The following is a 25370-nucleotide window of genomic DNA, read 5'->3' as shown; positions in this document are numbered from 1 at the left end:
TTTTTTTTTTTTTGGGACAACTTGATCTTCTGTATCCCAAAGTGTACAGATATATATATATATTTATATATATATTTATATATATAGCTTTCTCCATAGGGAAAACACACATATCAAAGGAGGAGAGACATTTCTAAAGTGCCCCTTGTTATACAGTACTGAACATGATTTCTAAGAAGTATTAGAATAAATCTGAAGTTTCTGAATAGGAATGACAGAGGTGAGGAGAGAAGACTTGTGGTCTGTTTTTTTTTCCCCCCAAAGAACAGAAAGAAGTTTGATGATTCAAAAAAAAAAAAAGTATCTTTGATCGCTTTGGAGAACATCAGTTAGAAGAGGGATGGTCCAAGATTTCTAGGCTAACAGACTGGCTGAAGCCTGGCTAAGTGGAAGGAGCCTTTCTTGTGCTGGAGCTTATTAACATCAGTGAAAGAGGTTTCACACAGGAGATCCATCCTGTTACCATCCTCAATGGCACCATTTATACTTTAATTTGGACACAGGAGGAGAAGAAGATTCTGCGGTCAGCAAGAAGATGTGTCTGTTCAATAAAGGACTGAAGAACTCACAAGGACGTTCCCTCCCCAGCGTCAAATGAACCAGGGAGTTCTGCACCATCTACACTTTTCTTCTAGAAAATATTGTAGAAAAGTTGCCGATGTTTTTAGGAGTACCTGTTTCTACTTCAGTCTTAGTCATCCAGGGCCTCTGAGAAGAAAGACTCTCGGGACACCATCTGGGGTCAAATTTCTCAGCAAAGGAGGAGTAGGTCCACAAGCGAAAAAGCATGTGAAAGAGCAGTAAAGTTTGCATGTGCAATTACTGCCATTTTCTGCAAACATGCGTAACTATGAGTCTACCCCAGTTGGGTGCTGGTGCCTTCAAATCCCATTGCCTTCAGCTACCGCTGATGGCATGCGGTACCCTCCACAGGTCCCTAGCCAGTCATTTGTATATGCCATCATCATAACTAGAGACAAATGAGTTTGGGGGCCCAGATCTGAGTTTTCTGTCTTTTGAAAAGGGAAACACTTTTTCAGATGGGGCTCTCCAGTTTGCCTTTGTTATCCTATGGGGATGCATGAGATGAAAACAGTGAAAGCTCTTTTCTATGTTCCCCCCATATACAGGACATGAAGTTAGGCAGTTACTCCTAAAAAGGCAGACAACTCTGCCACAATGATCCAGTGCTTTCAAGCATCTCTGATGAACAGCAGCTCTCCTGCCATGTAGCTCTGATCTCCACTGAGGTCAATCAAGGCTCCAGCTCACATAAAAAAAATACAACCTTATTGAGAAAACCCCCGGATTTGTAAAAGAGAAAATAAACCTGTAGCAAATCTGTTTTCCCTACAATGCTTACAGTGCATTAGAAGTGAAAGGGAATAAATTTGTTTAAAGGTGCTTTGGGGATAGGGAATAATTCACTTTAAGATCTGTCCACTATGCTATGGAAACTGTGCTAGCAACACAGGCTGGAGTGAACACCATTTCCCATGCAAGTGCAAACAGATTTTTGTTCCCTACTGATTGTGCTCTAGACAGCCCCTCACTTCAGGCTTAGTTTTATAAACATGGGTCTCACACAATTCTTAGGAGAAATACCCTTGTCTACACTGGCAAGGGAAACTGTTCTGGACCCTACTGGCAGCAACTCCTGCCTCTTAAGTATCAAGGATAAAAGTGGACAAGAACAAAAATTGGCTAGATTTTTCAATCAAACCTATCCAACTGTACCGTTGAGAATATTATGCTGCCAGAAAGTCAATTCTAGCCGTCCTCATTCAGGGAGAACTCCCACTGAAGTCAGTGGGAGTTCTGAGCAAGTATGGACAAAAGGATGTCTCCTACAGAAAATCTCTACTCAGAAACAGATTCAACCCATACAGTGGTCAGGAGGCTGAAGGTTGTCCTGTAACTCTGCAGAAACCGCAACCGGTCGACAAGCTCCTCACAGTCTAATCTGGGTTGGAGTCGTTTCTAGAGGAACTTGGCCTTACTGCACTTTTACTGCCCACTATGAACTGCTTCGAGCCAGTAACATGTATGGAGTGGCATATGCTAGCATATGGACCATCCTCTTGTCCTGACCCAAGCAAAATTTCCATTGGCTGCAGTGGGAGTTTTGCCTGTGTTAGGATTACAGGATCAAAGAGTGGAAAAAGGAGAACGTTAGTTGTAATACAACATGGAGAAATGGGACAAGGAACAGAAGATTCAAACAATAAACAATGAAACGTGTCTTAAACAACCTCCCAAGAGTCTGGCGAGAACCAGCCAAAAATCCTTGCATCACCAAAGGGAATGAGAACGTGGTAGGATCAGACACAGCCATCAAAAAAGATGGAACAGAAGATGGTGACTTAAGATAAGAGAGGGTTGCTCTTTAGTGCAGGTTTCACTGTATTGTGTAAAGACACACTGTGAGGTTATACATACTGATTTAATGGAATATACTGTTATCCTATACAAAACTAAATTTCATTTCTTTTTTTTTTTTTTAAAGAAAAAGCTCTCAAAAGCACTCGAGCTTCGGAGCACTCCACATGCGCATTTATCCCTTTTCTAATCCGTTCGCTATCCTGCACTAAAATGTGGTCAGTTCAAGAAGGAAAAAAAAAAAATCAACTTATTTTCCATCAGCTTCCTTGTCCCAGGTTCCATTCCACCAGACCAGTGAACTATATTGCAAAGCTGCGAGCTTGAAATCACTGCCTCAGTCAAAATGCTTTTAGGAAATGGAACTGGTATGAGGAATCCTGAAATAGAGCCGTGCAGAGAGAGTTCTGCAAAATCAATTATTGCGTTAGCAAAACAAAAATTGAAACAATACATATTTTAAACTGTTGAAATAAAAAAAAATAAGTATTATTTCAACGTAACTAAAAGCGAGTCATTTATGAAATTCCAACAAATGAAGTCCAGTTGTGTATTCTTTTTCCTTTTATTAGACAGGACAGAGAATTTCCTTAAAATGCCATAACAAGTCACAGTGATCTTAGATGGTTTTTTGAAATGTAATATGCTGAAGGGAAATACCTTTAACATTGTTTACTATAGTTGTTAGTATCATTTATTTGTACCCTGGTCCACCAAACCATCTGTCTTTAAAGTTCCTTGTTTAAAGAGTACACTCTGCCTTCTTCCTCCAAAAATGAATTTGAAGTTGTCTAATAATCCAGCAAATAATCATCCTTACCAGAAGCCTTCTTCAATGTTATATTTTTTCATGTATATATATATATGTATATATACATATATGTAGCTATGAGCAGGTACATATATATACACACATATATATAAATATAGACTTCTATTACTTTTTTATCATTCTACGCAGTGTCTTAGTAATGAGATCAGCATTTTTTTTTATTCTACAAAGAAGCAACACATGTAAGGGGAAAATTAAAGTCTTAAGAACATCATATTCATATTTCACTGATTACACATAAAAGGAAAAAAAAATCACCATGAACAACTGTCATTAAAGTTTTCTCTGATTAGCAAAATTCAAGTGCAGAGAAGCCCTGTTTTTCATTACCACTGCCAGGTTGGATACTGAAGGGTTAAAGATGGACGTGACACTCCCAACCTCATGTGTGTTTCTCTTCCTGTTTTCACAGAGTTTCTGCACTTCTCTTCCTTGGAATCAGACGTGGTTGGAATGTATGGAGTTTCGGGACAGGCTGCCCGCCAAAGACTTTTACCAAAGGGCTTCCTGCTCTAGGCCAGCTTCAGTGTGCTCACTGGGAATGACGGCATGGTGACCATAGTTACCGGGTTTAGGACTGTTTGCCCAACTAACTGTTGATGGTGGACAACTTGGGTTCCTACAGCAGGCTTGGTCATCACCGCTGGCTGGCCTAGGTTTGTGGTTCCATTTACTTGCTGGTGAGAAATAGTGTGAGCGATATGACTCACAACCGGTTGGCTGACAGCCACGGGTTGAGGATATATGGGTAACTGCTGGCCAAGGTGGGTCATGTGATTTATGGTAGCCGGGTGCACAGTGATGTGGCCAATAGGCTGAGCAGCAGTGGTAAGTTGTACAGGGCTGGACGTGGAAGGTGCAATGTGAGCAATGTGCTTGGTCTGTGGACCCTGAATCACATGGTTGACAGTCTGTATGACTGAAGCATGGGTGGTGGCCGTGTGGGCGATAACAGTCGATTGCACTGTTGAGGCCGCCACGATGTGAGTCTGTGCAGGGACAATCGCCTGCGGCTGGACCAGTGCCTGGGTCTGGATGGGAGGTTGCGCATGGGGTGGGGTTTGTTTTTGCTGTATAGACAGGTGCTGAGGCAAAACCGCTGGGTGATGTGAAGCAGCATTTGAAGGGACGGCTTTCAGGAGCTCGGGGTGCTGGCGCTGGGTTAGTTTTGGTAATGAGTTCACTGGCCTGTCATCTTCCATGTCTTCATCAATGTTGTCTTCACCTTCTGGAAAAAACGAAAGGAAGAAGCTCCGGTAAAGAGAATGCAGAGGCTGAATCTGATCAACCAGGTTCGCACAAAAGGGAGGAATGGATTATATCAGCAAGGCAGTCACCGATTTAAAGCGTGAAGGTGCTGCACAGCCAAATTCAATGCCTCCCTTTTCTAATAGAGGCCTCACCAGCTTGTAACAGGTTGGTCTGCTTCCTGAAAAGGTGTGGGGTCAGCCAGTCCTATCTGATTAGCAGACCCAGCAGGAAAGGAGTCAAGCAGTGCCTACCAAGAACCAAGAGAGCTCAACTGGGGAAGGGAAGGGCAGTGATCCTGGAGCAGTGAGAAAGGCATCTGGTCCTCAGAAGCCTTGCACTGGTGAAGGGAGTCGCTTTTGTGCTGTGTTACCTCATGAGTCTTCAACTGAATTAAACAGACTGCGCTCTGAGGGATGGATCCAAAAGAGGGTCTGGAGACGTGTCGGTCCTTCCTGACTGAGGGTGGGGAAACAAGCCAGCAGCCTACACAATGCTGGCAATCACTGGCTCCCCCAACCCACTCAGAGCCCAGTTCCCAAAGGAGGGGTTGTACAGAAGTGCAAAACCTGCCTTTGAGAAGCGCCAAGTAAGAGTGATGCCATAAAGATGTCAAGTGAGTGAAGGAATCTGTTGACGGGGGACAAGGACAGTACTTGGTTCTCAGTTTGCAAAGGATGAACATTTCAACTTCACAGAAACCCAGGGAAAGGATGGTTGGAAAGAAAAGGAAGTCAGGGCTACACACCCCAGATTACAGAACTGGGGCAAACCCTACATTGACAAACTTTTTTTGGTATAAACAGACCTTACTAACTGGAACTAGTGACTTCCCTGCCAAGTCATTCTGTGGGTGGCACCTCCCCTTCCACTCAGATTAGGAAGCAAACAGTGGTGGGGAAATAAGGCAATGAGATTGCCTCACCCCAGTCTGGCTTTGGAATAAGGGAAACTGCTCTAGTCACCAAATTGCTCAGTCAGTGCAGAAAAGTGGTTACCCTCTGAAACCAGGACCTTGACTTGCCTTGCTTGCTCTAAAAACAGCCATGCCACAGTGCTGGAATATCTTAGAAGACGCAGAAGCTTGAGGAAACCAGGGAAGAGCTTTCCCTTTCCTACACCCTGCTTTTACTCTTATGCTGGGTTGCTTTAAGAGATCCTTCCCTGCAGATTTTAGTGGAAGAGATGTAGGGTGACACTTCCTTTCATTGCGTTTCACTCCTAACTTCCATCAGTCTCACTTCTAAGTCTGTTGATGCTTAGATATTATGGTGATAATACAAGAACCAAAACAAAATTGGCAAACTCAGGTTTTCCCCTTCTGGCTGCTGCTGTATCACCCGCATGCAGTGTCTTGAGTGGATTGCTCAGCTCTTTGAAGGAACTGTTACATATTATTACAGGCTGTTTATCCCCACGGATCTCTGCAAAAGCATGTCACATCCATGAACTGTCTACTCTTCATACAGCAGATTGGAAGTAAGGCAAAAAGAGGGCCCCTCTTACTGATACATTTGTCGAAGGGAATGGTGTGTGTGAAAAGGCTTTGCTTCCAAAGGAATCATTTAATCTTCACTACAGGTCCTTCTCAGCCCATGTTAAAGTTCACTGAACTGTTCCAGTGCTCCGGTGACTTCTTCCTCTATCCTGCTCTCTTCTAAAGACTTTTTTCTACATAGCGGGACCTTTCCCTTACATCTGCTTCCCAGAGCCAGTCAGTTCTAACAAGCAGGGATGTGTGTCGTAAGAACTGAGGTTGGAAGGCAGGGAGCTGAATTGTTCTAAGTCTCAGGAGGATGCCTAAATTGCAGGCCTAATGTACAAACCACCACATATAAACAGCAGCATTGTGTACTTACCTAGCACTTTTCAGGCAAAATTATTGCTGCCCCTTCTAAAGCTGGACAAGAATTACTATTGCAAAGCAACGAGCTAAGGAAAATCATTTTCAAATGAGTCCTCTGACTTTGGATACTCAAACCACATGCCTTTTGCTTGGTTTACAGAAGTGCTGTTCACAGTTCCACCCAAGTCAACAGGAGCTCCCAGGTGCAAGGAGGTTAAATTGGGCACCCAAAATCAGAGGATGGTTTTAGAATTTGGGCCTAAGTAGCTTGTCCAATGGACCAGAACTCAGGTCATCTGGCTCTTATCGCCAGGCCAGTTTGATTCAAACCTAAGTGCTGAGTCCAACTTCCAAACACAGGACTTGGATGTACCATGCTAGCCTGGCTTTGTAAAGATTACCTACCTGTTAATATGCGTGAAAAAGTCCTATTTATTTCAATTTCCAGGTTCCTCCTGGAGAGGCCTGAAATACCTAATGCACTTTAACACAATTACAAACCAGATGGCAGGCTTGCATGCATGATACAACCCTTCAACCCTAGAATGGGGAAGCTTGTCCCAGAACCACATCTGAATCCTCCAGCATCATTTACAAAACACAGCTGCTCTTGCTTTGGAAACCCCCCGTAAATGCAACAGAGGTTTTAAGCAAAGTAATGTGGATGTACCCACTTGGCAGTGAAAGTAATTTTGCTGATAGCGTTGAACTGTGCTGGGAAGAATTTAATTTAAAAAGTGCAGACCAAGCTAACATGCTGCAACTTGTTAGGCCCTGTTACAAAGCCCAAATGGGGGATGGCTTGAAAAACTTTTGTGGTGCCAAATGGAGGTTTCATCACCTCGCACCAGGTTCAGGGATCTGAGGCAAAAAGTGGGGGAAAATGGTTGTTCCATATGGTTTTACTCTCAAATGTGTATGTATCTGGCAGTGGCCATGGAGGAGGTAACGGTACCTGATGCAGTCGAGGTAGATGCCTGGTCATCCTCTGGCTGAACTGTTTGCCGAATAATTCTATCGATTTCCAAGATGTCCATCCATTGGCTCAACTCGTTCTTCAGTTCTGCCAGTCGCTGCTGGGTAGCAATCTTTTCTCTTGCCAGCCGCTCCATCTCATGTTCATATTCCTTCTCCTTTCTCTTTAAAGTCTGAGGATAGGATAAAGAAAGTAACGTAAGGAGAACAAATCAAACCATGATCCAGTGTAAGCAGGACGCTCCCTTTTCCCTCTGATGGTTTTCTTTATCATTCTTTGTATGCCTTTGAAACCATACAGAAAAGGAGAGGGATTGAAGTGACTAAGAAAAGTAGAAGGTTTGCCTAGTCAATCCTATGGAAACTCTCCTGTAGTAAGAACAATGCTAATCCTCGCATATGAGCGCAGCTCCACACACAAAGTGCTTAATGGGGCACAAGTAGACCAGATGCAGGGAGGTGCAACTGCATGGATATCACTAGAATTGTACCTGCTTTTGTTACATCCAAATGGGACCCAATATATCCACAGGCCTGAGTAATAAAGCTTGAGTGCGTTTTTGTTCCTAAACCAAGGTTTAATGGGTTTTTTTCATTTTGAAATTCTTAATAGTCTTATGTCAGAATAAACAATGGTGCCTGTGCCAACATCTCTGAGCTACAGACTATCCAGTCTGGAACAAGCTCTGGCCACATTAAAGACTGCATTTCTATCTGTGAGCTGTCGAAACAGCTGCGCTCTGCTGGGACAACGGGAACCACAAAAACTTTTGAGGAAAGAGCTGAGAAGGAGATCCAGACATGGAATAATTTTCCTAAGTAGACTGAGTGAATCCAAAGTCTGGTCCTTTTTTGGAAATACTGTGAGGTGCTGCTTTGAAAAAACCATAATGAGAATAAGAACTAAAGAAAATATACAACAACTTAGAACAAATCAAACAAATTAATTAACCAGCAGAAAACTCCAGGAGAGAAGAAGAAGAGAGAGGAGGTAGGTTCTATCTCAGAAAGGGAGGAAAATCAGAGACTATGGAAGATGTGCGACAGGAATTAGTGCAAAGTCCTCAGATTGACAGACACACCCTTATACTGAATATATCCTTATACAGGATAAATTACCGTCACTAAAACATTTTGCATCTAATATCAGGACTATGGCCAAGAATTTGACGACTAGTGATTTCACATGCTTCCATGTTTCAACGTCCAACCTGTGATGCCTTAAATGGCTCTGAAGTTCAGGAAGCATTGAGCGTCCATCCTTTGAAAACCTGATCCCTTTCAAGTGTCTAATACTGGCTGCAAAACACCCCTGCCTCCAAATACCTAGTCATTTCTAAAAATCGAACCCCAAAGCCTACATAGGGCTAGAATTTCCTTGACCTCTGCTCATTCAGCAAGGGCCTGTTCAATTTCCACAGTAAAAGGAAACCTCTGTGAAAGTCAGGGTCACCTGCTGTCCCAGTGAAAATATAGGTCCAACTCCTGAAAAGAACCAGCTACTTGTGATTCTGCTAGATAAGGCGCTTACTCGAGGCGCACATCACCAGTTAACAGATTGCCACACTATTTCCTAGGAGGTGAGACAAAACATGGCCTGCAAAACTCACCTACTGATCCTTTGCTGACGCTTCCATTTCTGTATTCCTTTTGAACTGACCCAATGCCATTGAATGTACAACCCAAACTGGGGAGAATCATGCTCAAATGCAACGTAGCACAGGTGGCACTGAACCATCGAGTGTAATATGGAGAAGCAATAAAATGGGACTTATTGTGCAAGACATTTCTTCCAAATGCCCACGCCACAGCACACAGTGCCCACAGCTGCCAGCTGGATGTAAAGCTTTCTAAAAGCACAGCTTTGAGTGTAAAGATCTGCCCTGACAGAGGAAACATCCAAACCGGCAAGTCAGCTCCATGGGTCTGGCAACTTCTCCCGCTGGATGCTCCGGAGCAACACGAAAGCATCCCAAGACACACCTGGGCAACTGTGCAGGGCTGCATGTGGGAGATGGAGAAATTCCTTACTGGCTGATGCTCATAGTATATGATCCAAAGCAACTATGAAACAAGCTAGACTGCCTCTGACTGGTGCCAAGTTAGGGTAGGAAGACAGGCTCTCTAGTGTCCAAATCCAGACAAGTACCCACCACTTCCTTTAACTCCAGAATTCAGAATCTGTCAAAATCAGGTCTTAAAGAGTCCTACAGTGAAATGACTAATGGCCAATGCACAGAAATCTCAAATAGATTCATAGATTGTTGGGGGCTGGAAGGGACCTTGCAGATCATTGGGTCCAGCCCCCGCCCCCTTCTAGGCAGTAATTTGTATCTGCTGTGTTACTGGGATCTGGGACTATCTTGCTCTGGTCTATATTCTGCTTTTGATGGGTCCACTGGAGGAACGACAGCCGCAAGGTCAGACAAGCGACACTGTAATATACAGGTCAGTGACATACTGACCAAGGGGTTATCTCACAGCAGAGGTCTTTGCTTCAAAGGGACAGTGGCACACTTAAAACTCCCCCATACTATAAGGTTTACATTTCAGCAGACCTTGCGAGGCAGACAGATCATATTCCACGTGGTTTACTGTACATGAGAGGAGACCGTAACAATCCAAGTTCACATCTGCTCTCAATGAACCCTGACGCTCCCTCTGCATTTCTCATAAGAGAGGTGTTTGTCCCAGAGTCCAAGTTTTCCCTTCCCTAAAGTGCTGGTGGGATTTTTGAACCAGGTGGTTGATGCTCCTTTCTTGTAAGTTAGCTGTGTATTAGGAGATGCTGTTTGCATATAGTTTGGGGCCTTCAGGATACAGAGCACGATTGCTACTAAAAACTGCTTTTTTACTATCCAAACGTTTACTTTATCTGGGAAAATCCTGGCCTATGATAGGGAAGGGTAAAAGAGTGACTGTAAATGAGAAAAAGAACAAAAAAGAATTGTGTCCAGGCTCTCTGACATAAACGCATTCAGATATGGCCAATTTAACCCAAACCCTTGAACCCGAATGTGATTAAGTTTACAGTGCTAATGAAGCATATTCCTTTCGAACAAACTAAACCCGGCTGCTGCCTTCTCTCTTTCCTCCTCTCCCTCACCCGCAGCTCTGACAACACACAGAAATTAAGAACCAAGAAGCACTGAATTTTAAATCTGATTCCTGTGGAATGTGAAAGTCAGACCCTTCCCAGCACAGCGCTTCCACCCCGCTGATTTCCTAAGTGAAATGCCAGAACACTGACTGTACGTGCGTGGCAAATGCTGACATGAAAGAGCCTCCCATAAGGACATCAGCAAATGAATCACGGAGGCAGAGCACACACAAAATACATAGAACTTAAGCTGATGAAACAGCAAAGGAGCCAGTGCAGGACCTTCACAGCGTAATTATAATGTCTAACCAACAGCATGAACCTGGATAGTCCTTTTTACTTCCCTCCCCCCATCCCAGTCTGAAGGAACTCCTTGTTCTGCTGCAAAATTGCTTTAGACCAATAGTGCTCAATCCTTTGGCCCCATGAGTGGATCTGCTGGCCGGATCAGGCCCTGCACGCCCAGTCTGTGCCCCATGCTGTCTCTGACTGGCCCGGCACGCCTGGATCTGGCCCCGTGCAGCTTTGGCTGGCCCCCGTACACCAGGATTGCGCCCTGGAGCCCACACCACTCCCGTGTGGCCCTGTACACTTGCTGCCCAATTTTCAGACTCGTGGGGAGCCTTGTGGGTCAAATGACATAACGGTGGGGGCCGGACATTTCCTGTCAGCCAGGGATTGAGCACCTGCACTTTAAATCAATAGGTGTCCCTAAGCAGCTCCAAACATCAGCCTCATCTCACCTCTCCAATTAGTGTTTGAAGAGGGATCAAGGCCAAGGGCAGATGCCCAAGAGGCACCATAACAAGAAATATTTCAGGTGTGTCACTTGTGGGGTCCAGCTGATGGAGTTATGACCAGAAAAATCTGCTGCCTGAAGCCTCAATGGGAGGGGAACACGCACAGGCGGTGGGCACAGCTGCCATACCAATCCAGTGCCCAGGGAAAACCCGACTATGAACGTATGAAATTATCACCAGGTAGGCGATCAGCTTGCTGCTCCCAATGTAGCAGGGATAGGGTCATAGAGAAGAGAAACCAGTATGGAAGGAACCTTTTTACATGGTAAAAAGAAATAAGCACAGTTACAAGTATTAACTAGTTGCCCAGCTTCACCCCACTACAAAGCACTCCTAAAGTAGAAGGGATAGATCACACCGGGCATTCCAGGAGAAATACTGAAACCAAATTGGAAAAAAAAAACCCACATGCACCAGAGCACACTCACCCCAGCACAGGAAGCAAGCTCCACTCTGTCTAGGTTGTAGTAGACCCCGGTGGGGCTTAGGCAAGAGCCAGGTGCCTGGCTGATCAGACTGGAAGGGTTGTGGGAACGTACACAACGCAGAACCCCAGGCACCCCTGGCGCGTTCAGGTTAAAAGGAGAGGGGTCTCATGCCACCTCCAAGGCGAGGCAGCCATGGGATGGGGGGTACTGGATCACAGCTTTGGACATAAGCACCAAAGCCCTTGTTTGAATCTGGTTGCGAGCAACTGCATCAACCTGATTTGTACTGCCAGGACAAATTCAGCATGGGTGTAAGTGGGGGCCAGCGACTGCAATGGGGGTTGCATTTGCTTTGTGCTACAGCTGGATTTAGTCCAGTGTAAACACTCTGCAGAAAATTAACCATTTCACTCCAAAGGGAAAATTCTTTTACCCTATTTTTATTTTATTTAAATCCAGAAAATAAAAGAATCCTCTAATGTCAGAGGTTTATAATGAAACTTGCCGACAGACCTTTTGACGTGGGTAGCAAAAGAAGGGGCCAAAATAATAATGTGTAGGCAGGTTGCAAGTTCTCTGAATACTATAGATTCAGATAAAAGAGGCCAGTGCTCCTGACCGTAGTTCGGCTCTGATCTCTATCTTCGGAGACCTCATTTAAATCCAGACAAGGCAACAGGAGTTTAAAATTCATGCGTTGATCCTGAAGCCCATTCTTCTGAAGCTTGTGGGTGGGTTGTTGTGGGAGCACTACAAAACTGTGCAGCACTTTATACAAATGTAGCTGTGCTCTGATTTCTATGCAGTGGAGAAGACTGGTGGGGAAGGGCAAGCTATTCTCAGATGTACAAGAGTACCTCTGCTGGAATCGTACCCCCACGAACGGGGCAGCATCTGTGATCTCGGTAAACGGAGGAAAGGCTGGCGCTAAAATTACTCATAAACCTACAAGACCTGCCCTTCCCTATGCATAATCACTCTCCGAAGATATGTCCATGTGATTAGCTGCATGGCGGGAGGAGCGAAAGGAGAGAGCAGAGCTGATTAGCTTTCAAAAAATCGTTCCACGCAGTCTCAGGGCCCTTCCTGTGCACGTCACCAGAATCCGGGCTTGGACTGGATTTCCTTGCCTTCTGCGAGCGCAAAAATCGAGCCATAGGGGGAGCATGACACCGGGTGAGACAGGGTGGCAGCTTGGGCTTTAATTAGTTACAAACATTAATTACCAGAAGGAAAGCAACCCCCTAGCAACAGTCACCAGACACTCTCTTGGTTGCTGGCTCAGAGATCTGCTCTGATGCGGGCTGAGTAATCCCCTCCCTTGTAGCTCACATGGCTCTGGGACTGCCTCCTGCATGACGGTACTCCAGTGCCAGCCCTTCCTCCCCCTGTCCCCCGCCTTCCTCTGCTTCTTAGCTGAGCTACACGTGTCAACAGCCTGCGTCCCTCCCTCTGCTGGGAAATGACTTGACTGGGTGCCAGCTCTCAACAGCTACTCACTGTAGCTACACATTCCTTTTAGGGCTTGCGCAAACCGCCCTCCCAACACGGGTGTGCCTGCGTGCACTGGGTGCTCGTGGCGGGGAAGCGTTCCCAGAGGGCACTGGCACAAGGAGCCACAGCACGGCATTTCCTGAGACGCAGGGGCCGCCTCTGAAGCAGAAAGCCCTGCGTTACGTAGGCCAGGCATCTCCCTCCGTGCGCAAGCAGGCATGTTCTCGTTGCAGCACCGCTCGCTTTTATTAGCAATTATCGGGATGCTTCCCCACCTTCATAGTGCTTCCCATCTGAGGGTCCTGCTGTTCTTACAAACACGAACGCACCTGCCTGTGCTCGTCTGGAGCATCGGTGCAGCTAAAACAATATCGGAGCCTGTGCTGCGCTGCACTGCTGGCCTGCATGCATCAGAAGGCTTTCACTTCCAGCCGGACGTGGTGTCACTCCTTCCACCACTCCCTGTCTCAAGAGGCTTTGTTGAAGGAATGAAGGAGCCCATGCCAGTTTGCAGCAAGGACTCCCCAGGTGTTGGGGCTGAATGCGGACATCCCCTGCCTGTTTCAGACGCTGGGCCTTGGCAGGAAGTAAGGGTGCGAGGTTCTGCTTCTCTATTAGGCAGACCCATACTACTCGGGGGCTCCGTTCTCTTCATTCCCCTCCTTGACCAGCATTGCCTCTTGATCCTTTCAGATGCAGTTGCTATGCTATGCTGTGCTGACCCCTCCATAAGTGCCTATTTTCACTCTCCCACGGTGTTGGACACTAGGCTGCCGGGTTATTCACTTGGAAAGTCACAATGGCAACCAACCCTCTCGAGCTTTGCTTGCCCATAATCCTCGACAATGCAGGGCATCTTTAGAGGCTCCTTCCAGTCCCTTAAACCACCTTTGCTAAACCAGGAACTTATTGCAGTGCACAGATCACCAAGCAGCCTGGCCAGGAGCCACTGCTGCACCACAAGTGAACAATTATAACCTACAGCAATTCCCTTTGTTTACAAATAGGATACAATATGCATGCTCTCATCTCACCTGTCTCTTAGTTCTGCGGCTGAGTCAGCAAACCAGACTAGAATTGAGAGAATAAGAAAACTATACTGCCATCAAATTGCTGAAAACGAACATGAAATGATGACTGCAAGACAAATGATTAAGCTGCAAGACAAAAAGGGAATTCATACAAATATCTTTGGAGGTCTCATGTTTCATTAAATCAGCCACGTGCTGACCTGGGACAGTCGTAGGTTTTTAACAACTGTCTGACCCATTTTCCCGACTAGGAATGGTTAGGAAAGACAAAAAGGTTAAGACTCTGATAAGGAGTTTTCAAGCACTGGTAACTGGGATAAAGATTATGCTGTCTGCCAAGGTCCGGAGAGATGCACATTCTCCAAGTCTGACCCAAGCCTGATAGCCTGAACAGTTAAACCTTTGCCTCTAGCAACTCCCCCTTCAAAGGGTCATTTCCTCCCTTCATACTATCCTGCTGCTTTGTTAGGATATGGTCACAGATGGAGCTTCCTGTCCTGAAGCAGAGACGTGCTGTATGTGCAGAACTTTCCTTGCAAGTTTAAGCTGATCCCCCCCCAGCCTGGGTTCAGATAAAAAGCCTACTCTGATGGCATCCACTGCGTTGCTGCCTAAGAGCCATTCTTTTCCCTCAGCAAACATATGCAAGGTGGCAGACTGAGTATGGAGTGGGACAGGCAAACAAAAAAAACCCCCATGAACCACCACACTGGTTAGCTCACAGACGTCCCTTGCAGTGTCTGTTGAACCCTCCCAGCTGTATTATTTTCCCTTTATGACTAGGGAAACTATGGTGGAGAGGCTAAGTGCCAATGCCAGAGCAGGGCTTGAAATTCAGGAGTCCTGTCTCCCAGTCTAGTGCTCAGATCATTAAGTTGTCTCTTCCCTCTTCCCCCTTCCACCTGACTTCTGATTTTCTGACAGAAGTTTATGCATGCGTGCCTCTGACACCTGGTTTACCATAGCATGAGGATCTGGCCCAAGCTACAGACTTGTTATTTCCTCCTATGAATTATCTCTTTATTGTTCTGCATCGTCTGTCTACCTGAGGACCAGACAGGAGTCCATTGGACTCAGCAAAACGGAGGCAGTTACTTCTCCGTTAGGAAGGAGTGAGAAATAATGACTAGACATTATAACCACATAGCTCCCATGGCAGTGAGAGAAGCCAAAAAATAGGCCACGGGGTTCATTGGTGCTTTGGGTGTTTTAAACACCAGTGCACAGGACGGTACCGTGCGCAGCTGAAGTCCCTCACAGGCGGGTGATATCTGAAACACACAAAGGCCCCAAATCCACAGTGACACAAAATTAGCCAAAAATTCCTTCCACCTATCAAGCAGCCAAAAAGAGCCCGGCGGCACTAGATCATCAGTGGATTCATTTTTCATCTGTAGAGCTCCCTTCCCCCAGAGTGACAGAACAAGCACTTGCAGAGAGATAATGCATGCTCAAGGACAGTCGTGGCTGTGCTGAAGGAATCCAAGGTTAGTGATCTACGGCTTGTATTTACTACTAGAGCACTGACACTACAGTTATGCATTGTTACTACAATGCCTTAGTTTTTCTAGTTTATCATTTTTCACCCTAAAAAAAAAATAAAGACCTTTGGTTGGGATTTTATACAAACCTTTGGCCTAGTAACTATTGGGGAAGAGGTGATTTTCATCTCATTCCTCCGGGTTTTTTGTTGTCTAAGAACAACAAAAAGTATAACACAGGGGTTTTCTCACAGGCTGCATCCAGATGAGCGCAGACCAGCAACTGTGCTGGCCCCAGCAGCCTTACCCGAGGTCCTGGGGGCCTCCCGGGACTACAGCTGCGGTAGGAAGCCTGGCCAGCAGCCAGAGCACGGCTCCAGCCAGCCAGGCTCCCGTTTTGGGCAGCACGTTGCCACCACATGTGCCACTCTGCTTTTGGTTTTTTTTGGCATCTTTTTTTTTTGACCCCTCAAGGCAGCAATGTGGAAACGCCTGCATTCGTGGTGCGTAGCGCCATAGTCCTACACTGCATGTCCATGCTCATCTGGACACGGCCTCACTGTTCAAGTACACAAGTGTGGGTTTTTTGGGCTCAGACTGACTTTCTCCACAACATGCTAAGTAGGCAGTGAGGAAGCAAGCCATGTGCATGTCCAGGAAGAGTGTTAAAAATTGCACTGCTGAACACATGCAGCATCCATGACCTCATGTAACAGTATGCCTAATGAAATACTTCAGGTAGGTACTCAGAGATCTTTATATCCAATTAATGCAACTCATTCTCCGGGGACCATCTGTGCTTCATAGTGACTGTCCCAAGTGCTTTCCGTACCTGGTCTGCAACCCTACCACAGTTATGTTTAGGAGAGGACACAGTAGTGAAGTAGGTTTGCAATTTACAGCCAAAAAAATCTAGAGTTTGATCCTGATTCAGGCACTATTCCTTGGCCTTGGGTAAGTCATTTAAATGATGTGTGCCCCTGTTTCTCCATCTGTAAAACAGCAAATCCTTTCCTACCTCAGACTGTTGTAAGGATCACTTACTTGGTTTTTGGATCTTGTAAACGACTATAAAAATGTCATGTGTTACTATCATATCACAGTATTTGCTGGTAACAGCACAAGGGGCTTCTGTTATTTTGGTCATTCCAGGAGACAGCCGTGGGATTGTGCTGAGCTGACAGGGAGAAAGCAGAGTGAGGTTTTACTGGCCTCTGGAATAGGCAACTCTAGAAACAAGGTAGTCATTTGGTAGCAAGCACCACTGTAATTAACTCATCACAGCTCATGTTCAGTTCAAAAAACTTGTGGTTCTGATGTTCTGAAACCAAAAGAAAATTTGAGACTAAATCCAGATGCTTACACGGAAGCATCTAATGGGCCCAGCTCCATCAGCGCACAGCACCTGCTTTACATTTTGCACAATCCACAGGACACCAAAGGTCCAGAGATACCGTACAAGGCTCTATCTAACTACTGTGCCGTGATACCCGAGATGACTCTAAACAAACTAGTTTGGACACTGAAATATTAGCTACATCAGCCTGGCAGACTGTCTGGGCTAATATAGTACATCTCTCGGTAGGGCTAATTAGCCTAGGTAAAGCACCATGCTAACATGGCTCTATTGCTTCTGATAATCAAGCTAGCCTGGGTTTCTTTGAGCACCACTTCACGGTGCCATGTGGACCTGTTCCCCAAACCCAGCTGAGTGTGACTTGATCTCAGATGCAGCCTGTCACTGGCAGAGGCTGCAATCTGATTTTCGCCAGCCCAGCAAACCCACCATCTCCCACGGCTGTTGTTTTCTAAGAGGAGGATTCCAGTGAAAACCCCTGTCCTTACGTCTGTTCAAATTTATGATCACAATTCTTTTTTTAAAATGTCAAGAATTTCAAAGTATCGGTTGCCAAGGCAACTGTTACTCCACAGTGCAAGGGGGCTGCCGTGACAGCCACAACTTGGAATTTCTAGATTTTTCTGCATGGAAAAATCTCAAACAAAGCCTCCCCGCGTGGGAGTTCACACACACCAGCCCTGACACTGCAGCTACAGGAGGCATGGATCCTACTTCGTGATTTTCACTTTCAAGCACCTGTGCCTTTGGAGATTTTTGCACATGGGCTGCTGGCTCTGATGAGAAACAGGTGAGCATGCCTCCGAAAACCTCTTTGCTTTCTAAGTTAAATGCTAAGCTGCATAAGAGGCTAAGTAGCAGGAGCTGAGCAACACCAGTGAGTCAGGAATGGGGCTGGAAGAGCCTGAACTCCTCTGAGATCAGGAGGTTTTTCCACCTCCCAAATGGAAGAAAATAAGAAAGATGAACATAATGTGGGGAGGGCGAGGCGGTAGTTAGAAAGCACATGACCCCATCCAGCCCTCAACCGTGCTATGTGCACACAATCAGTTACCAAAAGGTAAGTGATGAAAGTAGGTAAGTTGCCTCATTTACTGTGGGGTAAAAATGAGCACACTGGGAGTTACTGTGGAGTAGCCAATGTGCTGTTCACACTGCAGCTTACCTCACGGTAGCTTGTTCATGTACCCATCCCCTTAAGCAATTGCCTAACTTTGAATACATAATGCATAGTCCCACTAGGAATACATGTGTGTGCTGAAAATAAAGTACATGCTTTAATGCTTTCCTGAAGGCCTCAAAGGAGTGGAAAGACTGGATCCTAACTCTCTGGAGCCAATTGCCAAATTCCTTGTGCTGTCATTTACATTACAGGTGCATTTACAAAGCACGTAACAAAAATACTACCAATCGCCGTGTCCAGACGAGCCAGGGGTATATGGTTTGTGGCGCTATAAACTGCATATGGAGAATGTTAAAACAAGCCCCATGCTGCAAATTTGCACCGTGGGGGCAAAATTTGCTACCCGTAAATCCTGGTAGCAAAACAAACAAACAAAAAATGCTGGGAAAATGTGGCACAGGGCACGTGACAGGAGTGTGCGCCCAAAGACATGGAGTCCTCCAGGGAGATGCTCTCGCTGTCAGCCAGAGCATCTAACCTCCTTCAGTTGTGCTCCAGCTCCTCCAGCACTGCATGAGCCAGGAGGAGCTGGGCACAGGCAGTTTGCCCAAAGTAGAACAATCTGTCCCTCCACAAAGTGAACGTGCAGGGGCATGTGCTGTAGCAAAAAGTAGCAGCACAAATTTGTGCCTCTACTATTTTTGCTGCTGCAAGCGCACATCTGGACACAGCCTATGGGGTTAGGGCAGACTCCTGATGGGGTCAAATGCTATAGGTGGAAGGGACAACAAAAGGTACCAGGGCAGTGGTGAGTGGGCTCTGTACATGCTGGATTTCAATGGGCATCAACAAATCAAAACCCAAACGACAGTTTCTCTTTCCTGCTTCCCACGAGAACCTGCTTCTCCTCCTTGGCATGCAGCAGGCAGTTTCAGAGCCACCTTCGCTCACATGGATTATTAAGCAAAAACAGCACAGCGTTAATGGCAGCAAATACAAAACGCAATGCAAGTCGTAACATTTTGCCCCTTTGTGTTCGCTCTTCCTATTGTTTCGAAGCCGCTAATATGGCCCTTAGTGCATCCTGCCTGCCACTATTTGGTAAACAAACTAGAAACAAACTGCTGCTGTCTTTCCACAGCAACAGCCATTTGTCACTGTACAAATATTTCCATTTTATAGCTGGCTGTAATTAAATTGCTTATTCTCACGTCTGGTGGAAAATAATGCCCCAACACTTCCTCCCTCCTTTGCCTCCAAAATACTCCCAGCCATGCACTTGGCATCTGAGAGGTTTAAAAGGTCTTATTAAAAAGCTCCGCTTATAAACATCATATTAGCAATCTAAAACACACTTTCAATTACGAGCTTTTCCAAGAACACATTTCAGCTGCCGGGCTACATATATTACTAGGCGTCCACCCATTAAGAATCCCGCCATCAGAAAAATGATCCTGAAAGTGATTTATGGATTTTCAGCCTGGTCTTGCAGCTCTTTACTACCAGCCGCACCACTGCACCAAATCTGGAGTTCCTCGGTCAGCTTTTACTCTCCCGTGGAATCAGATGGAGAGGGAAAATCCCTGTAGCTTTTTCTATAGGGGATTTCTGAAGGGCTCTTTTGAACTGTGCTGCAGGACTTCATATAGACTTCTATCCTTGCTGGAGAAGACTGTGAGACTAAAAACACCCAGAGTGCCATGGAAAAGAAACACTTCGTCAGAGCTGCCATAGCACATCAGGCCTATGCTTCAGCTGGTCTAATATTTTGCCTCCAACATGGATCATAACAAGACACTTCAGAAGCAAATGCAAAAAACGACTCTGTAGACAGATGTTGGATAATCTGCTCCCCATGAACCTAGTCAGAGACTTGTTTAATCTCTGAAGCATGAGGTTATATATTTTGAAATACTGAGCATTAACTATAACAGCTCTTGATAGTCTTGTTAGCCATGTAAATGTCTAATCCCTCTTTGAATCTTGCTCAGTAATGAAGTACTACGGATTTTAGAGGAATTTCTACAGAACGGCCCTGCATTTCCATAGAAATCACCTCTATTAAATTCTATAGGAGTTTTTCCACTGCCCAACTAAGCTGAGACTGGCATAAAGGGTTTGTTCTCTAAGTCTTTGGTCACTCAAGTAACCTTCATCAGATCATTATGGACTACTTACATGAGCAAGGGTTATAGCATCAAGCCCCTGGTCCTTACACAAGGCGTCTACTGTTAGCACTTAGGTCAGTAGCTTCGTTTAGATCCCATGGACACCAAAAGGAGCAGAATCAGGCCCCTTAGTCTATGAATACCAAAGACTGAAGTAAAGAGTTCAGCGCCTGGCAGGAATGGACCCAGCAGCAGAGGTAAGAGTTGTATTTCATATTCTGCATGTGTGAAACCTCCAGCTGGTTTCCAAGGGAACAAAAACTCGGGTTTCTATGGCAACTGCTTCATTCGGCTGGCTTTTACAGATGAAATCTCCCAGCGGTGGCAGCATAGGTTCCTGCTTTCTTTAGCCTCCTGCCATAGACTGGAAAATACAGGTCTCTGCACAACTATGTCATCATCATGCAAAGAAAAAAAAAACCTTTCAAAGTAACCTCTTTGCTGATGCAGATTTCAGTGTGTAGGGAAAGAAACACACACACGCGCACACATACACACACTATTGCAGGTGCACACTATTAAATTCACCCACACAGAGCTACACCCAACAAGTCAGATGACAGCATATTTTACACAGGTGTCTCTGGGAGTTTTGACAAAACAAAAACTGGAGGCCGTGTTCTCCCTAGGGATACTAAGAAATGATTAAGGGCTGATCCAAAGTCTAAAGTAGTTAATGTAAAGACTCACAGTAGCTGCAACCTGCTTTGGTGGCTTGTGTTAAATGACTTTTGGGTCCTACATGGTTCTATGAAACTGCTACCACCAGCACTAAGGGTCCCAGTTTTAACAGAGATGTCAGACTGACTGAGACCCAGAGACCGAATGCCTTGCTCATGCTGCCCAAGTGTGAACATCGCCACAAACAGCCTTCCCTGCACTAATGAACCTCGCTCTTTTTCCAAATGGCTGTGTCTGGAGGTATGCTCCATGGTTCCTCAGCCTGAGATGCTCTAGGCTTCTTTCCCAGCCACCTATGTCAATTGTGAGAGGCTTTTTCTGTTCCCTTGGGCAAACCACAACCAGGGAAAGGAGGACCGTAAGTGACCTAACTGACCTTGCCTGTATCCTCACTGCAAAGTAGGTGGGTTCTAACCTCAGCAAAAGCACAGCTGGGTTTTAACTCATCCCCCTGCTATGCAAGCAAGGTACAAATGAATATGTGCTTGAGGGTCTGTATACAGGAGCATAAGCTAAGACTGCAGGGAAGTCATATGCATGATGGGTCACTATGTGGGAAGTCTGTGCTACTAGTCTTCAGGTGGGGACTTCAGCCTCCCTGGCTGTCAAGCAGCATTTTAACACTAAAATACACATATAACGTATATGAAAAATAGGAGGGGCTAAAGAGGCCTGCTGCCTGTCCATCTCTCACCTATTCTATCAGTACTCCTTTGCAGCAAAATCATTTTATTTTACATCAATAGCCATTCTTCCAGCTACCTATCAGATCCTTTACAGAAGAATAAACAACCTGTTATGGGACTATGGACAAAAGGGGTGTGGGTCTATCTACAAATCATAAAAATCTAACTTGCCATGTGTTAAGTGACTTTATGACATAGTTTTTCCACTTGCTTAACACTGGACACGGAAGGCAGCCAAAGAGGTTGGTTATATTCTAGGAGGTGACTTCACCCTCACACAGATGCAGCAAGCATGGTGTTTTCAGAAAAGGACCTGCCCTGTCTACGACTGGCTAAAGAACAAGCTCTGGCAAGGAGACTCCAGCTTGTGATTTCAGTACATTTCTGGCACATCTGCTCCTGTTTTACAGAAATTCCACACTGCAGAAATGCAAGCTGACAGGCTCTTGGGAACTAGAATGGGAGAAAAGAGAATGGGGAACATTTTCAAAATGGGGTGAAATAACCTGGGAGCCTAAGTCCTGTTGTCAAAAGTAACTGAGACACGTAGTAATCTGAGGCAGCTACTAAACTCTAAAGAATGTAGCCTCCTAAGTCACACAAGTGTTTTTAAAAAGCTTACCCCAAATCAAAAATACAGATCAGCTGAGAAAGATAACGATGCACCCAGATCCCAGGATCATTTCCGTGCCCTCGCTGCAACAGAGTAAAACGCAAGCAGAGTCCTCTCTCTCCCACTGTGGTGACTTAGTGCTGCAGTGATCAATTCCAGAGCATCCTAGAGACTAATCTCTTAACAGCAGTTGACAGCCAGACTTTCTGATGGTGCTGGGGCACCTAATTAAGGACAATGCCCATAGATTAACAAAAATATGTCAGTTACCAAGAAACACAACGTGAGTTAGAGACAAACAGATGAGGTATCTTTCCCAGTTAAGAGCTTGAATGGAAAATTTAATTATGCTTTTTTTAAAAGCATTTTCCACTCAAATATAAGTGGCTTGGACTTTCGGGAAGATATACACAGTAAATGTTGGTCTTCCTAATGCCATGGAAGAATTTGGGAGATAATGGTGCTCATATGTTAAGAATTGGGTCCCCAAAATGGAAATGTATGAAGAGAACCAAACCTCTGCCCAATAGTTAGCACCCAACTATAATTTAGTTTATACAATGTGGTAGGTCAAACAGCATCTAGAGATGAGGAGCCCCAGCATGGTCTCTACCTGATACCCTTACTATTAGCATCCACCGGCTAGACGTAAAACACCATAGGCCATGTTTTCATCAACAAGCTGTATACTGGATGTGCCTGCATTATTTGTCAGGGTCATATTGTTGGTAGTCAAAAATGCAGTACAAAGGCTAATATTTATGGATGTGCTCAATTTAAATTTTGGTCCAGTTTCTTTTACAATGCAATTGATACTTCAGATAACAGTAGATGAAAGAGCTTAGAGGGGGAAAAAAAACCCTTATTTTTCCAGTCTGCTTGCACAGTGCATCTAACAACACATAGTGTATAAGCACTTTCACTGTTTCTCAAAGGTCATCCAATTTCCCCCAGTGCTTGTGTGGGTCCTTCTCTCAGCAAGAGCAGCAAAAATATAAAATACTGTTATAATAGAAAAATGTGAAGGTAAAACCACAAACAGTGGCAGGGAGAGCCAGGGGCAGGCACAAAACCAGGAACAACACTGGACCATCTATAAAATGGTTCAAGTTGATGGAGTCTCTGTAACCCATACCTGCACATCCATTTCCTCTAAATATATCAGTGTTACTAGTCTGTCACATTGATGTTACTATGATTTCAGTGGAGCTTGCTGCTGAGGCTCTACAGAAGGTTTCAGGTCCTTCTTAGTTTTTATTTTGTAATTGATTCATCATGTCTAACTAAAATTGTAATTGAGACCTGTGACTATGTCCCATTGTGTAACACAGATTGAACTCTGCATCATGGACAATAACTGTTGTTTTCCTGCAACCATCTGTTAGTAACTGAATGGCCTAATAACTAGCTAATTACAATTTACAAGTGCACAGTGAATTTCTGGTGACACAGGTTAGGAAGTGTACCTTACATATATCTAAATCAGAAGTACATCTCCTAATTTGCGTGAGAAGAAAGTCTCATTGCACCCTAACTACTCCTGAACACTGTGCCTTGGGGCCCTGGGTCCGGGCTGCAAACATTCACATGTCTAGCGCGTCTCAAAAGACCCCCTTCATGGCATCTTATCATAGCATATTCCTTATGGCCGTTCTGGCTGTGAATGGCAGAAATGCACTTCAAGAAGCCGATGGTGGCTTGTTCAACTCTACCACTGTGAAATCTGCGATTTCATGCTATGTGTTCTTTCAGTGCAGGCAAGGCCATATTATAAATTCTAGATGCTGCAACTTGTTTGATCTCCCACAGCACTTGGAATCAGTGACATAGCCTACTTCTTTCTCTGACCATTAGCCCCTGCAGTCCCCAGGGATAAAAATGACAGTAAGAAAGAACCATACTATCTCCAGCTTTCTATAATGCCCCAATGTACTAACAGGGCAAGCTTTCCCCATAATCCTCTGTCCTGTCTCAGTCCTGACCTTTGAGGCAAGAATGGTTAGCCCAGTCTCCATGGTCCAGTCAATCTCTGTTCTTTCAGCTGAAAGTGCCAGCAATGGGTGCCATTTAGATTTAAACATGGTAGTGTGTCTTTTGGGGTTCTAGTCCATTAGGTGCCAGCCTGATACCACCAATCTTGTTTCCCCAGGCCATCAGAACAGGCATCAGATGGTCACTATGGAACTGAGCTGGATTCAAAATGGTTGGCTCAGGAAGGAAAGGCTCTGTATCCCGTTACCTAGCCCCTTACACAACCAGCCTTCCTGGAAAAAAAAAGAACAAAAAGAAAATGGTTACTTTGCTGGATTTCTTAGGAGTGTGCAAGGCTGTTGCTCCTTTCTCCATTCAGATCCCTCCTGAAGACCCATGTCTTCTGGTGTGCTTGCAAGAAACTGTATTTCCTCCAGAAAAACTAAGGCAGGGATGGTATCTTTCTCAATGCTTGTACAGCACCAACTGCAATGTAATCACTACATAAATGAACTAAATAAACACCAATAATGAAAGTTTACATTATGGGACAATATAGGTCCAGCTTTAGACTTCGCTTTGTTTCCTTAAATTGTTTCGTATGCGGACATAGACTCAATGGACATGGACTTCTGTATATGAGGGGACAAATACTTAAAAAATTTCCATTTTGTAAACTGCCTTGGGTGCGGAGTGCTGTACAGAACCCCGCTGCCTGCTCATGGCAAAGAGGATATACAAATGTGTCATTTACCAAATCGAGCAAAACACTGAATTGTTGTTTTTGGAAAAGCAGGACATCTCTCTGACCTACAGCCCCCCCCATCATCTGGAACCACACATGCTAATATTTAGTCCACTGACTGTTGCAAGTGTGAAAAGGAAACCTTCTTCATGCAGAGTTTCACAACTGGGGAACACAGGTCCATGTGGTTTTTTCCACAGCTGCTTTCAGACATAATCAGGTATGGGTCACTGCTTTATCTATGCTTCTGCACCAAGAGAGCCAACTGTCTGATTCAGGGTAGAAATCCAGTATTTTTTGTAATAATTGTATGTGCAATTTTTCCCCAAAGGAAAAGCAATTACTGTCAAATGCAACTACATTTTAAATATAATTGCATCCCACAAACATACGTCAGAAGCAGAATAAGAGA

At 45.0% G+C, this 25370-nt stretch overlaps 1 protein-coding gene across 2 annotated transcripts in view; it reads right to left on the bottom strand.

The window, feature by feature from the left end:
* Nucleotides 1-25370, bottom strand: part of MNT (MAX network transcriptional repressor) — a 61158-nt gene continuing 35788 nt past the window's right edge. For both annotated transcript variants that reach the window (XM_019545568.1, XM_019545569.1), the window contains 2 exons: nt 7261-7453; nt 1-4439 (listed from right to left, as the gene is read on the bottom strand). In XM_019545568.1, the coding sequence (XP_019401113.1) occupies nt 3724-4439; nt 7261-7453 (909 nt within the window). In that variant the 3' untranslated portion in view covers nt 1-3723. The remainder of the gene's footprint in view (nt 4440-7260; nt 7454-25370) is intronic.

This window comes from Crocodylus porosus, unplaced genomic scaffold, assembly GCF_001723895.1.
Source record: "Crocodylus porosus isolate Cpor-Errol unplaced genomic scaffold, CroPor_comp1, whole genome shotgun sequence".
Classification (NCBI taxonomy): domain Eukaryota; kingdom Metazoa; phylum Chordata; order Crocodylia; family Crocodylidae; genus Crocodylus; species Crocodylus porosus.
The sequence above is the reverse complement of the archived record's forward strand: the minus strand, read 5'-3'. Positions and strand labels throughout refer to the sequence as shown.